The 16,159-nt window shown below is 39.4% G+C and overlaps 1 protein-coding gene across 1 annotated transcript; it reads left to right on the forward strand.

Annotated features, from left to right (window-relative positions):
* The first annotated feature begins 2,959 nt into the window (after positions 1–2,959).
* LOC104469719 (actin-related protein 2/3 complex subunit 1A) lies at positions 2,960–14,985 on the forward strand. The gene is made up of 9 exons (XM_010084336.1): positions 2,960–3,043; positions 3,621–3,725; positions 5,970–6,192; positions 7,650–7,757; positions 11,133–11,345; positions 12,445–12,520; positions 12,721–12,914; positions 13,627–13,717; positions 14,602–14,985. Exons 1-9 carry the CDS (start codon positions 2,980–2,982, stop codon positions 14,638–14,640), a joined length of 1,113 nt encoding a protein of 370 aa, XP_010082638.1. The 5' UTR covers positions 2,960–2,979; the 3' UTR covers positions 14,641–14,985.
* The last annotated feature ends 1,174 nt before the right edge of the window (positions 14,986–16,159 follow it).

Consider the following 16,159-nt stretch of genomic DNA (forward strand, 5'->3'; position numbering starts at 1 on the left):
GTGGCCTCGGCAGCAGCGCTGTGCACCTGTGTTATCAGCGCGGGCAGGGCCGCAGCCCGCAATCCCTCCCGAACCAGCCGGCTTTATGATGCTAATGGTGTCCTGTGGCAGTGGGTTTGCCTGTAAGGAGTCATCGTCCTCCTGGGAAAGCTGCGCTGAGTGACTTGGGAGGGAATGACAGTAGTAGGAGGCAGTCCGTAATTATAGGCACTTCTCTTCCAGGTGTTTGAAAGGGATGTAGGTGCTCTGGAAAGAGGCAAGGATTGTAAAGATCCCTTTCTCTCTCTCACACACACACACGCATACGTGCTGTCTCCACTTCTGAGACTGCATCCTTGCTAGTTGCTTGTCCAGGGTTGGCCTGACACCACATATCTCATCCCACTGAGAGATGACAGCAGCTGAGCCCTGTACTTCCCAACCTTGATCCTTTCAGTCTACATACTGAAGGAACTCCTGCTGTACAAAGGTGCAAGATTTCCTTTTTTTTTTTCTCCTTTAAAAAAAATTGACTATTGAAACTCAAGGACAGTTACTTTGCATTTGAAAAAGAGATCAGGGACAGCTACGTTAAATACTTGATTAACAAAGTTTTGATAACAGTGTCTTTCCTGTGTGAGATTCTGAGGTTGGCTGACAGGAAGGCATTGAGGGGTTCACTGTATATGAACTACATTATATCAAGAATCATAGAGCCAGTTGCATCTTCTCTTGTGAAATGTGAGTTTGATTTTTTCTATGTATTGGTAAAGAATAAGTGTAACTGGAAGATTTCATTAAGATTTATCTTCCTGAAGAAAATAGCACTGCAACTATCAGATGACAGAAATAGTAGTACTTTTTGGTTTTTATCACTGTTTTTTATGAGTTTGTTACCAAACCAAAATGGGAAACAGTTGCATGCTACAAGGTACAGTGTTCAAGAAGCTCAGTCAATGGGAACGAGTGGATCCTATCACTTGTCTAGGCTGTCCTTGGGAACAGCATGTAGGTTAGTAAAAATCTCTACTAGAAGCTAGGATGGGACCGTATCGTTTCTGTGTAGTGCCAGTCTGTGGAGAAAATACCAGGGTTGTATTAGAAAGCGTTTTGAAATAGCTGAGTTCCTTGGGGAGCAGAGGTTGGATATTTTTACATTTTATTTCGGAAAGAGTAAAAAAGGCTGAGCATTCCTTGTTGGTAGAACAGCTCTTCAACTTTTCCTGTATATGGAAATGTACTGCTACTGAATGTTGGCATGGACTAAAGCAAGATCGTGGAAAAAGCAATTTGCAGTTATGTTTTGCTTATATTAACACATGGAATCTCAAATCATGGCTGTCCAAGGTCAAAGGTAACTTGGATTATGTCAGTGTTTTCACATTAATAAAAAGTAATTAATTACTTTGCCTAGGACTGCATATATTTAATAGCTTCATTTGAGTGGTAGGATATGATTATTAGAAGAACCATGAAAATAATGCTGGTTAAAATTATGAACTGGACTTAAAGCTCCTATAGTTAAAAGTTATATTTGAAGTACATTTCGAATATAACTGTAAGTTGTATTTCTTTAAAATAGCACTGCTTGATTTCTTAAAAAAAAAATGAAAAAAAAGAAAAGCAAAAGTCTCTCCAATTATTTGCATTGGCAAAGTACGGTATCATCTCTGCTCCAAGATTCAGCATTTCAGCATTTTTGTTCAACTAGTGGTGTGATAGTAATTGCTAAGCCCTGTAAGAACTTACTCATCGTTCATTCACTCCTGAGTTTCTGTTGGACTGCCATTCATTTCCTGTTTGCTTCCAAATTCCTACCTTGTCCTGAAGTCTCCACCCTCTGCTAACATGGCCATACTTGGGTATGTTGTAATTTCAGGCTATAATGGGTGTGGATGGCTTGGAATGACATCACAGAGATATCTCTTTTTAGATGTATATGTAGGGGTAAAAAGGCTTTGATCCATCAGCCAAGGATGAATTGCTACAAAAATTAGTGGAATATGTGGAAGGATTTGACAAATCCAAGTCGAATGTATTAAACTATGCACATTTTAATTTTACAGATGACATTCAGTTTGTATTGTGTTATCTTCCATCTGCTTACCCTGCCCTTGGTTAACACAGGACATAGAATACTATATGATATGTTAAACAAGTTCTTACTGTGGGTTGGTACATCTCCAATTGCAGATGTTCAGCACTGCCTCTTGTAGCAGACATAAGTTAAAGAAAAAGCTAGATATCTAGGTTTTCTTAAAAACAAATTAAAATTACAAACTTAGAATGCTTAATCTTGTTCTTTTAGTGTTTGAATCTCATGGGGGCAAAAGCCTAACTATAAAACAGTTTAGTGCTAGAATTAACTTGAAGAATTAGTAATTAGTTGATTACTAATCTTAATCATTTTTCCCTAGGATACATATAAATGGCTTTATCAGATAATACATCAGTAGATTACAGTTACATATCCATGTTTTGGATGCACCAATTTAACTTCCTGAAAAAGAAGAAGAAAAAGATTTTATTGTAGTGCTGCCTGTGAGCCTTGATACATGTCAGGATTTTGAATCAATTCTGAGATATGGCACTAGATTTTTTTTTCCAAGTATTCTATTTCCATAGTAAAATTATTAGGCTTGTTGGATTGACGAAGAGCCTGCTGTCTCGCCTGTAAGGATACACTAAGAAGCACACGTATACAGCTTTTAGGGCAATTGCAATTAGCTATAGTGAGCAGGACAGTTAAAATTCGTTGATCTACTGAAGATATCAGGGCAATGGCAAAGGCAGCTTTTTAGTGGCCTTAACGTATTTACTGAGTAAGTTGTGGTCTTCTGTAAGTAAATTGTAATACTGGACTGAAACAACCTTGGTACATGTTGAAGGCTGATTTTGTTTTAGTAATTGGTAATTGTCTAGTTTTGAAGTGTTCTATTTTCAATTTTACACCTTTCAGCTTTTTCAATTTTTACAACATAGGAATATCTTTAATTCGGAATGTCTCTACATCAGTTTTTACTAGAGCCAATCACCTGCCATGCATGGAACAGAGACCGTACTCGTAAGTAATATGTTAGTTTTAATTTTTTCTTTTTTCCAGTGGTATTTGCTTGCTGTCTGTTTGTGATCTTGTAATGTTCTGGATCACGTTTAGGGAAGTATGGTCCAATGCATAGTGCTGCATATTGAATGTTCCACTTATGATCCAAAAAGCACACATCTTCTAAATCTGAACTTTTCTAAACCTGTTACTGGAACTCGGGCATATGAGCAAATCTAGTCTTACTAGCGCTCCAGAAAGCTTTGCCTCTTGATCTGCACCTCCTGAGAATATGATCTGCCCCTTACCCTCTTTTACCCTCCATTTCTGTACCCCCAAACCAGACCTTTAGTAGCCCACTTTTCTACTAGAACGTGGATTGTTATGTTCAAAATGTATTGTCTTTCTGTGCGGTATACTCATGACTGTGTTATAACCATAATTATTTAAGATTATCCAGGGATGTTGACCCTTTGTTTACAAAACCCTTATAATGTTCTGAAATTTAGGAATACAGGCTTTAGATTGGAAAGTCTTTCCAAGCAAAGCATTTGTTACTAAAAAGTCTTCTGTACTATTGTGTTATTTCTTCTTCAAGAGATTGCCATTAGCCCTAATAATCATGAAGTCCACATCTACAAGAAGAGTGGGAACCAGTGGGTAAAGGCTCATGAGCTAAAGGAACACAATGGGCACATTACAGGTAAGTGAAGATTGTGCTGTGCCAGACAGTAGATTCATCCGCCCCCTGTTTTCCCCAGCCGAGAATCTGAGCAGGAAATCTGCAAGTGTTGGGTAAATATATCTTTTTATAGGTTGGCATTCCCACTTAGAGGGAGCTTTGCAGCATTTTTCTGGACTGCATGCAATGAATGTTACGAAGGAAAGCCCTCTTCAGTTTCCAGACATTTCCAATAACTGAGCCTTTCTATCAGTTGCTTATTTTTCATCCAGAATTTCATTGCTCATGTCATTCATGAGAATAAATTTTCAGTCTTCTGAAGTAATCTGGTTGTGTGTCAAACTCTCCTGGTGATGGACGCTGCTCTCTTTCAAGTGCTGGTATTAAAACTTCATTGCCTTGGTTTGTGGTTTCCGACAGCAATAAATATCCTTTTGTAGGGACTATATAAACACTTGAAGTGGTCAGTCCTGGACATATGACAGACCATCAGTGAGCGCATTTTACTGCAGTCCCAGAGTATCTGTACATCCGCAATGAAAATGTAAGAAGAGCTGCCACGATGAGTCACAAGGTGTTATTTTAAAAATGTGATTTGTCCTGCAGTAGTCTTTTATATTACTTTTTTTTTTTTCTGGTGATATTTTTATAAGGGCTTTATTCTCTAAGGAAATGAAGGTAATTAATACAAGCACTTGCCCAAAACAGCAATATCCTTTATTCTGTTCTCAACTCAGTAATGGGCAGAAGTATCTGCCCAACAGCATTTTGCAGGAACTTTATTCAATTTATCTGTCTCTTTCTGTCAAAGGGCACAACTGTAATTGCTCTTTTGTGAAGAGTCACTTGGGCTGAGTTTACAAATGACATGATGTTCCCCAAAGACATTTCTCTTGTACCTGTTAGTGTTAGAAGCCAAATATTCATGACTTGGGAAAAGAGCTCACTCTGCTTTCCTGCATAGCATATACCTTTGGAATACCAAATGCTGTGGTTGTCGTAAAGAGTAGACTTAAACTGTGGTTAGAGGCACGAGATAGGCTGATCAAACCGCTTGTTGCCTCTAACGGGAGTAATTCAGCTGCTCCAGAGTCTGATCATAAGGAACAAGGTCCCTTATCTTGCCTTCTGTGTCTTGATTTAAATATTTGTGGTGAGCTGATTCTGTTCACTTATAGGAAAAGCATCATTCACTCTTCTTACTGGTTTAGTTTTCTGCTAAGCTAAAAAGCTGAACTTGCCATGGGTCAGAACACTGGTGCTGGTGCAAGGGTGGTGATGAGAAAGAGGAGTAAACAGAGGCAGGATGGTCCCCTGTCAAAGGCAGCGCAAGATTGACTTATGGAACAGGTTTCAGGCTACCAACCTCTTCAACATTGAACTTTCTAACCATAAACCTATTTTGAAGTAGACCATATATGAATAATATGGTAAAATTAGTACAAATTATTTCCATAACTTTTATCCTGTTTTCAGTTTGTGTGCTTAAGGAATGTTTTGAAAATAGAGCACAGTTATGAAAAACCATTGAAATACAGTTTTGTGGCAGGAGAGTTAAGGATTGCATCTCAAAAAGGGATGCTAAAGAAAAGATGAAAAGTAATGTTGCCATAAGACTTCCCAGTTGAGAACATCCTTCATTGCATAGGAGGGGAAAGAAGCAATGGTTGGCTTATCAGAGGCTTAATTTTGTTATTTGAATTTGTTATTTTTGCTTGGTAAATGTTTCTTGTGGCACAGCTTAAATAGGCATGGAAAAAATGTAATGATTGTATCAGTACATAAAGACTGGTAACTTCTGACCAAAAATCCCCTGCTACCTAAGCTTCTAGATCATGACTGCGGTCTGGCAGCAAGCAGACAGCTATGTGAGAGGTTTGTGCGTAGTTTTAGAATTGCTGGGTTTCAGCTGTTGATACCAGTCTCTTGCAGAACTCGGTGATTTGAAGTCTGCGGGCGGATGGGCCTCAGCCAGTGTGCAGAGCTCCACCTGTTGGCCAGCCGTCAGAGAGGGCTTCCCTAGCGGGGAAATCCCTGTGGAATCTGGAAATCTGGGATCTGCAGTTTTGGTGAAAGCTAGCGGGAGAAGCTGATATCCCTAACAGTTGAAAATGGTTCCTGGAGAATAAGGGAAGAGGGGGAATACTAACATAACATTAATAACTGTCTCTGTAGTAGAAGGCTGTGAGATTGTCTCTGTTTTCGCTTGCTGTAAAGCAAACCGTATAAAGGAAAAATGTTATTAATGTGAACTCTAAATTGCAGGTATTGACTGGGCTCCCAAAAGTGATCGCATTGTAACTTGCGGTGCAGACCGTAATGCCTATGTTTGGAGTCAGAAAGACGGCGTATGGAAACCAACCCTTGTGATCCTGAGAATTAACCGTGCAGCCACCTTTGTGAAATGGTCTCCCCTGGAGAATAAATTTGCTGTGGGAAGTGGAGCTCGACTTATATCTGTGTGCTATTTTGAATCTGAAAATGACTGGTGAGCTGTTTAATTTCCGTTTATACCTTTAACATTTCACAGGAAAGCGAAAGCCTGGATTTTAATGGTGGTAACTAGGTTACTATTTTCCTAATTCCTAAAATCTTCAGGAAATGTAGGGAGTTAGGCCTCATCAGTTCCTTCATGGACTTTTTACATCTTAGGGAGCGGGTTCTCTCTTTTACTTCTTTTCTCTGGTGCAGCATCTATGGGCCTTGGACTCGGCCTGTTTTCAGGTTATACATGTTGACATGGATGTGTTCTGGCTGACTGCTCTAAACATATGTTGCTTTTCTAAAAGTGCAAGAATTTCTGCAGAGTAAAATTTTCTTTATGGCAACTGTATGATTGAGAAAAGAGAAGTGCTTCCCCTCCACACCTCCTTCCAGAATGCATGATGAAACCTTAACTTGAGTCTTTCTTCCATATAGCTTTATTTTGGGCCTTTTCTTGTCATTAAAGAATTCAAGTCTGTCACTTATCTCCAGGGTGGTCTATTAAAAGATGTTTGATCTTGTCATCTACGTGTTCTGTATTCTGTCATATATTCTTGTCACAGGTCTAGGTTTCAGACAGGACTATCACCAATATTTTAAAGATTTTTTTGGACTTTTATGCTTTCCAGCATATTCACTTGTTAACATTTTCTCTGCCTCACTTGTCTGCAGAAGAATCAAAACCCCATATGTTGAAGACAAATAATTTAATGTGATCCTTAAAACTGCTTGTGCCCGATGGAAGTAAATTCAAAGAAAAAGCACCATCCTCCCAAAGGCCATCAAGTGAATAACGGATTTCATTATTATTTTGTAAATAGTTCAGACAGACTAAATCTGCTGAGACACATTTAGGCTAATATTGGTGCATTCAACATCAGGGCCACTTTTTGTTGTACTTCAAATAATTGAGATGTGTACACTGGTCATATCATTGGCAGTTCACCCATTTACTTGTTGCGTTTTATAGTTATTATTAAACAGTAGAAAAGTCGATAGGCAAGAGAGGTGACTGTAAAACTCATTGGAATGAGCTGGAGAGGACTTGTACTTAATGATCTAAGAAAATAGTGCTTCTTAGCTCAATATCATGGTCAAAGCTGAGCTCGTATTCATAGGATGTAAGGGACCAGGCAATTACTGTGCAAAATTCACATTAAGGATTTCCATCTGATGCATTATAAAATTTTGTTAGAAGGGAAATAGGACTCAGTGGAGAGATAAATATTTAACATGAGTTTGTTCATAGTATTTAAAATTTTAATTAAGATAACCATGTAAAGTTCATGGACTGTACGAGGGAATATGAAAGATTTAGGCATAATGTGTGCTTTGTAAAACTGATGTATTTCGTCATTGGCAAGTGGTGATCTTTTTGAGGAGTACTTGATCGATTTGGGGGAGTCGGTAAAATATTTAATATAAATTTTTATATATCTTTTTTTTTTTTCCTTAATTTAGGTGGGTAAGCAAACACATTAAAAAGCCCATTCGTTCCACTGTCCTTAGCCTGGACTGGCACCCCAACAATGTTCTGCTGGCTGCAGGATCCTGTGACTTCAAGTGCAGGTGAAAGAAAATAAAGCATCTGTAAATCAATCTGCATTACTGGTTCAAGTTAGTCAGTAGCATGAGCATGTTGATCCTGCATTTGCTGTTAGAATAGAAGATGGCTCATTGCATACTGTTCTTGTCAAAATAAGATATCCAACTTGAGAAACTCTGGCCTTGGTGCTACTGCATGCAGCCTTTGGACTACTACCATGTATCTGCCAAGGGATACGCCTGAATTGAATGAACTGGTGGGTTGCTTTACTAGCAGTACACAGAAGGAGTACTACTGTGCATGTTCTGAGTGCCAAGGTGTAGTTGTTAGGCTGAAATTAGACTAGCAGGTGCTATCTTGTAGAATACCAGCACTGCCAGTTAGAGTTTAAAAAGCAATATCCTTATGGTGCGGTTCCAAAACTCAGAGTAACTCGGCACTTCCGAAGGCGGTATCTCTTTTTCTTCCCTGAGTCACTTGTTCTTTCCCCTTTGGCTGTGCTCGCTGTAATGTTCTTGCAGCCCTGTGGTGAGCAGGGTGAAGGAATTGATCCACCTGAAACTCAGTGCAACAAAACACATTTTTGAAGAGCATTAAAAAAAAAGCCTGGTAAAAACTCTCTCATTGGCATGTGAGATGAATGGCGTAGTCTTTCAAACTGGTTGTGATATTACACCGTGAGGGATAGGTCCTGCGAGTTGCTCTGTGCTGAGTGATTGGGGGCACTGCAGTGAAGTCTGCATGGGAACCGTCTGCAGAGTGACTTTAATTCATATTTTACTTAGTCATTTGTACCTTGAATACTAATGAAAGCTTCTTTTCTTAAGTTCTTTATGTAATAGGGCAATTTTTGAGCTTCAAAGTGTGTACTAAAATTGACTAAGAAGGAGTGGGAGGGGGAAGTGGGACTGACTATTACATTCATTATTTCAGAATGAAGCCCAGGCATCTAGATTCTATCCTTTGATACCTTTTTATGTAAGGCAAGAAGTTAAATGGAAGCTGGGAAGAAGAGGAGAGTTGGCTCCATTTCCTGGCTTATCTCCAATTTTAAGTAGAACTATACATGTTCACTTCCTTTCACAAAAAATGTGATATAAAGTGTACTCATTCATCTTCCAAAAGCAGCTGCTTTTCACATGTGGAAATTTTTTCATGTGTGTTCATAAACCATCTCGGGACTTTGACGTTAGGTCAACTGAGATATATATATATATATATATGTATGTATATATCTGCTACTTTGGACTTGAGCTCTTTTATCTCCAGGCTTTGTCTGGTGCTTGTTATGTACACTGCATCCCTGATTATGTCCTCTTTCCTGTTTTGGTTGAGAAGTTAAATTTGCATCATTTTCTGTTCAGTATGATTTTTTTTTTTTTAAGAAAGTCAAGGCATGGTTCGGTCAGTTTCCTAGGATCCTAGGAGCACTCTCTAGAAGACTTGCTTAGTCTGTTGTTTCTCATCAGAAAACTCATTCTGTCCTGCATCTTATTTCTCTGAAAATGGGGTATATTTTGAAAAAAACAGATCTTGGTTTAAAACATTTGGGAAACTTTCTGCTCTTCCTTAACATTGTACTTTAGGATGAGTCGTTTTATAGTTTTGCTGCTTTTGTCAAAGAAATCTCCATATAGAAACATTAAAGAAAGGAAAAGTAGTGGAGAATGGTGGTGGGTTTATGTTTCTATTTCTTCCACAAGGCCATGAAAGAATATTATTTTTGGTAAATGCTGAATACAGATGCCTAGAATTTCAGTTCTAGGGAATGTTCAGTTACGTATTAAAGATAATAAAGGTATCTGGGCCTGAAACATGCATCTGCTGTGATAGGTGGTTCTGAAGAAAATTATGAACTGCATCTGCCAGAGCCACTGCCAGCTAATAAGCAACTAAGTGGGAGACATTTTGGAAAAAGAATGGAGGGCAGAAGAGGCCCCAAGGTGATAGGTATTCAGCAGAGGTTTTTTGGTGACTGGCCTAGATGAGCTCCTCTTACATTTGTCTTTAGAAATATATATATATAGCTAAGAGCACCTCATAGGTATCAGTTTTATGTTCTTGCTGGAACAATGTTGCTGAGGGAATGAAAGTCATTTTCCAATGTTCTTTGAAGGCTGGGGCCTTCAAGCTGAGATGCTTTTGGTTTTAAAAGCGAGGGAGACTTTAGTAAGGGAATAGACTTTTTTTTTTTTTAACAGTTATCTTAAAGGTCTTTCACTAGTTAGGAATGATTTTTCTGCCTTGTGTCAAAGGCTCTTGCTTTAAACATCTTGTCCTATTTCCATACATTAAGAGAACCATCCTTTTAGATGTCTCTATAAAATAAAGTTTGTTGAAGGATTATCGTTAGATTATATTTAAACTGATAGAGCCGAATATAAATTCATACTTAATTCTCTGAAAATCTGTACCTAATATAGCTGCAGTTAAACCCTTCTTGTTCCAAATGATAAGCTTTATTTAAATAAGCCGAACATAGGTACTTTTGAAGTGCATACCCCACACATGTAAAAGATTTAAAAAACAGGGAGGGGGGAGCAACATTTCCTTAAACTCACTATAAAATAATTCCTTTTTGTGTTTGACTGCAACCATGAATATTTGATCACAGTTTTTCTTTACTGAAATGTTTCTCTGGTAGTAGTATGGCGTAGCTCACTTACTCCTCCTGTTCAATGGACTCTAATCCTATGTTTGTGACGTCCCAGTAACTTCCATGGTAACAGTCAAGAACACCATATTGTGGCATGTCTGAATCATGCAGAAGGAATTTGATGAAAGGGGGAGGCTTTCTGTTTAAACGTATCTTGAAAATTGTAGTGCTGGGAAAAAAACCTGTAAAAACATTGTGGTATTTCAGGTTTTCAAGGCATTCTTTCAGTAATGAGCCAGAATAAGGTAGCTCAGAGCCCCGTTGCTGGCATTTGGACGTCAGTTTTCTTTCTTTGAAATCCTGCTAAAAAGCAAATGTTCTTAAAAAGTGGGTAATTTCGTAGGTGTTTGTATTAGCTTCTAATTACACAGTGCAATTCGTGGTTTTTCTCTAACTGAACAATTGACTCAGAGAGTTATTAGCACCACAAAAGGATGAAAGCAAAATCTTAGCACAGTGGAAAATGCAAAGGCAGTGTATGTTTTTGTGCCATCTTCTGGAAAAAAAGGAGAGAGCTACAAGAACAGCATTTATGGCAAGCTTATATGCATTGCACCCTTTGTACTATTGCTTTCTCTTTGTATACCGAAGCTTCCCAGCCACTAGAGGCTTGTTTAAAGATATCACAGCATTTTGTTTTGGTAGAATTAGAATTCATCTCTTTGCTTCCAATGTGGAATGTACATGCAGCTCCCAGGAGGTTCTTTCTGTCTTTGTTCATACTGAAATCTTTTCTTTGCAGGGTCTTTTCTGCTTACATTAAGGAAGTGGATGAAAAACCAGCCAGTACACCGTGGGGCTCCAAAATGCCTTTTGGGCAGCTGATGTCAGAATTTGGGGGTGCTGGAAGTGGCGGATGGGTACACAGCGTCAGTTTTTCTGCCAGCGGTAACCGCCTAGCCTGGGTCAGTCATGATAGTACTGTGTCAGTTGCTGATGCCTCAAAAAATATGATGTAAGTATCCTCTCTCTGTTAGTTATTAGCTGTTTGACATAGAAGGAAGCATGTGGAATATTGTGTTTGCAACAATGAGAGCTGTGACTGCTGTTTGCAGTTTTGACAATTTTACTGTAGGTTCCAGGAGTCTCTCTGAGGCCTATATAAATAAGAATTTTAGATTGTCTAATTCAAATTTCTTACAAGAGTTCTTCAGTCTATTTACTTTGGGGTGGGAAAAAAGCATTTGAAAAAAATAACATTCCATTCTAGTGATTGGGGAAACAATATTTCCGTGTAAATGGATTCAAGAGAATCCAGAAGCATGTTCACTCCATAACTGCTAAGACCGTATCCCCAACCAGGATCTGGAAAATAAGTTGTTAATTTCATGACGTGTTAATTCCAACCACTGTCCTTAAGACACTGCTGCTGCAGTTTCATCTTAGACCTTCCAATCCAACAAAATATTTTATTAACTGTTCCTCCTTCTGCTCCTCATCTTGATCTGAATAACTTTTCAGTGTCTGTGGCTTTCTAGCCAAGAAGGAAGAGAGTCCAGATATGTTTTGATAGCAGAGATCTCTGGTGGCTCATCCAGGCATTGCACTGCTTCATTTTGAATTATGGTTCTGATGGCTGCAGCTGTATAAGTACCTGACTGGGGATATCATTAAGTATAAAGTGTTCTAGAATTCTTCTCTCATTTGTTATAAAGTCCAAAAAGTTGACTTAATTTAACATACAGGCTTTTTCCTCCTGAAAATATTATTTCAAGCACTAAAACTTCAAGTGTTCTTGTGTGCAAATTAAATTAATAGCTTCATCAATTTGAACTTTTTTTTTAGGGATATTTTAAAATTCTGTTTACATGCAATACGGGATAACTTCAGCCTTTCACTTGGAATACTTCCTGTTTGTTGTAGATCTTCCAGAACACTTTCATTAGGTTAAAACTTTTTATTACAAATTACAACCTTCTGGTGTCACCTCAGGACAACTGGGCTGCAGTGACTTCTTTTCCAATAATCCTTGTGTGGGAATGGTCTCTATTTTTTGTTGGAGCCAAAGATAAGAGGTTTCAATGAAGTCCTCTAACAAATGTTCTTGTGTTCAGGGTTTCGCAGCTGAAAACAGAGTTCCTCCCACTCCTGAGTGTGTCATTTGTCTCTGAGAACAGTGTGGTGGCAGCTGTAAGTGTCTATTATTTTCTCCTTGTAGAGTGCTCTGGTGTTTTGGAGAGGGAGAAACACCATACATTAAGAAGTTAGTAATAAGCAAGCTCTTCCATAGTGTCAGTCTTTGCATTTCTGCAGTTAACAGCAGCAGAAAAACAAAATGGTGATGATCGTGGTTGTGTTTCCTGATACTCTTTCGTGATGTTCGATTGCAGGGCCATGACTGCTGCCCGATGCTCTTTAACTGTGATGACCGTGGCTTGCTGACCTTCATTTCTAAACTAGACATTCCAAAACAGAGCATCCAGCGCAATATTTCCGCTATGGAACGCTTCCGAAACATGGATAAAAGAGCCACTACAGAAGATCGTAACACTACCCTGGAGACGCTGCACCAAAACAGTATAACGTGAGTGTCTTGGCCGGCAATACGAGGGGAAGGAACGCTCTCCACATCACTTTGGTTTCCCAGGATAAACTGCAAACCTGTGAGCGCTCAGATTTGCCCTGCCCGATGGGTGTAGCTGGTATCCCATCTCCATTTTAGCCCTTTACTAACAGCTGTCTGTTTCTTGGACTTATGTGGAAGCTGGCAAAGTTAATCATTAACACTACATGCATGCTACTTCTGTTTGCTCATGTTCTGTAGCTTGACCACAGTTTATCTTATCACATATGTAGATGGTTCACAAGAGGTTGGCAGCACTGTGCAAAATCTCATTGGCAAAATTCACCTGAAACAGGAATTCACATACCAGCTTCCTATTTCAGATGTTATTTCCATGTGTATTTATTCATCAAAAGGATCGATTCAGGTTAATCGAGTAAAATATCCTTGCATTTAAAAAAGTATGTGAGCCCAGAGGATGCTGACATTTCTGAACCAATTTGCCTTTATTCAAGAAAAATGTTTAGGCTACAGCCACCAAGTGATAAAAGAGCTTTGAGCACCCTTTTTCTTTGCTTATTTTTCTGAAACATTGTACCAAAAATCTAGCATAAGCTCTGGTATACTCATGTCTCCCTTTGAGAGAGTAGGAGTTGAATTCAACCCAAATTTCCCAGCTTTTTGGCTCTCTGGGATGGGTGTCTGTGTTACAGCTATCGCTCTCTCTTTTCAGCCAAGTGTCTATTTATGAGATAGACAAACGAGATTGTCGTAAATTCTGCACCACCGGCATTGATGGAGCAATGACCATCTGGGATTTCAAGGTATGATTTTACTACTGTGTTTATGTGAACAAGGTGCAGTGGTGGGGTTTTTTTAATCTCTAGCATCAACTCCTGGGGCTCAGCCCTAACGGAGATTTTTTTAGCAGTAGGAAATCCAAACTGGAATATTCAAGACCATTAGTGAACTTCATAAGGAAGACAAATCCGAGATTCAGCATAAATGCAGATATACTTTGCTTAGCAGATGGTGCTAATCCAGACTTAATTTTTTAATGTAATCACTTAATGTCCCTGTAGGAATCCCGCTAACTCTTTCCTTCTCCGACCTCTACCTCAGCCACAATGGGGCTGGAACTATCATTGGTATGACATAGCCCACTGCCTTCTTGCTTCCATCCTTTTGGATTCAGCTCCCTGTCTTTCTGCAGAACACGGTCCTGCCCTGTCGTAATTAACTTACCAAAGTAGCAAGAAGTTACCTCAAACAGTCAGGAAATAGAGTCAGCACCGTACTGAAAACCCTGCCAGGATTTCATAACGCGAGTGCTTGCTTGCTGAGGACTGGCCAAGAGAGGTCTCTGCTGGCCTCCCCAGGCTGCTGAGAGCTGTGCGCTGCCTTTTGGGAAAAGAATCGTTTCTCTGTATTCTGTGACGCCAGAAAGCTCTGGTGGGGACAGGAGCCAAATAAGAAATTGAGGTGATATATAAGCTGCTTTAATGGAGTTTCAGGGGAAGGGGGTGGAATCATTTATATATGCATGGGTTTGAAATGAATGGTTGTACTGGTCTCTGGCGATTGAATATGAGCCTAATCTCAGGTATTCAGGGTTTTCACTCTTTTTTCCTTACCGTCAACATTCACACTGAATTATTTAACACAGATACTGTAGCAGGTTGTGATGAAGATTTTTCTCTCTTTCAAGACCTTAGAGTCCTCTATTCAAGGTCTACGAATCATGTAAAGATGGATTTCCGTGATCTAGCCGGACAAACTGCTTGACAGAATGCAGCTCCCACATCTGCACAAACCTGAAAAGGGAGGAGAAGGTGGAATACTTGGAAACACTGAGAAAATACAGCTCGGCAGATTTTCTTTGAATCTAAATTTGGTGAATTGTGTTGGTTTCAAAATCAGCTGTGATTGTTCTTTTTTTATTTTTATGCGGTTGGTTGTTTCATTCCATTCTTTACCAAAGCTGCTCCTTAAGTAGTTTATTGCAGGAAGTTATGAATCACTAACTTAAAAGGGGAATTTTATGTAAATTGTCTGCTAGAAATAATAATAATTAAAAAAAAAGAAAAACTGATTCTTTGTTTTGATGTTCATTAACAGTGATTAAAAAAGGGATATTAAGGGAATTAACTCTGAGGGAGAGGGTAGGAAAACCCTGCACTGCTATTTTATGGCCTTAAAACAGGAAGAGTTCACCTTAACTGGAGGTTTCATAAAGTTGACAGATGAAGACCTGGAGTTCTGAATATCTGGATGTGAAGATTCAGCTGGGCTTCTTTCAGGGGAATTGTTCCCTTGAGGTGATGATTTTGGAGGATGAATGATTTTGTCCTGCTGACTCTTAGTTCTGTCTGCCCGGCATTTAATCCAGTAATAATAGCAAATTAACCTGAATGTCTTTTTTATTGTCCATTTCATGGGTCATCGTTTTCCAAAGACGAATGACCAGAATTACTTGTAGTTGCCTTTTAGGATTTGTACAAAGACTTCTCGCAGTGCAGCGCCTGGGATATGGGGTGAAAGGCTGCATGTGGAAAGTGAGGCAAAAATCTGCTGAGCCGGATTGTAGGAGGACAAATTCAAAGCAAATCACTTTTTAAGTCCGTGAAGCTACACAGGCCTGCGTGTCATGTTAGAGCAGAGCACTCAGCCTCTGAAATTCTGTGTTTATAATGACTGGTGGAGAAATGAAGCACGTGTAGCAGAGGTATCAGCGTGGTCTGGCGTTTGTGCAGATCCTTTGTCTCCAGGTGACTGTATCTTTTTAAGCTCAGTTCTGAGCCTCGGTAGCTCCCTGAGGCATTTGCACGTAACTTGTTTTATTCACATGGTCTCGTTCCTCTTAACTGTGTTGCTACCTTGAGGCTGGAGACAGGCTGTGCTCTGGGGGGGATTATCTGCCTCACAGCATTGCTTTACAAGGTTTAAGACTTTTGTTAAAAATGCAGAAGTGTCTTAAAAAAACCCCAATGACTAAATTTACCACTTCCTCTGCTTGCTTCACCCACTGCTCATCTCAGCTCCGAGTGATTGAAAAGGGAGGGCAGCAGATAAGCTCCCAAAGCTGACAACTGCTCTTGTTCTGCTGCGAGCGAACTGTGTCCATCACGGAGCTGAATCGTTCTCAGGTGCAGTGTTGGTTGTGTGCAGAGAACGAACGGTTTTTCCAGTTCCAGTTCCTTCAGATTTTATGTCTCCCACCTTCTTCCCTTGGCAGCCAAGCGTGGCTTTGCAGTTTCCTCTCCCTT

The sequence above is a fragment of the Pterocles gutturalis genome, unplaced genomic scaffold, assembly GCF_000699245.1.
Source record: "Pterocles gutturalis isolate BGI_N339 unplaced genomic scaffold, ASM69924v1 scaffold38106, whole genome shotgun sequence".
Lineage (NCBI taxonomy): Eukaryota > Metazoa > Chordata > Aves > Pterocliformes > Pteroclidae > Pterocles > Pterocles gutturalis.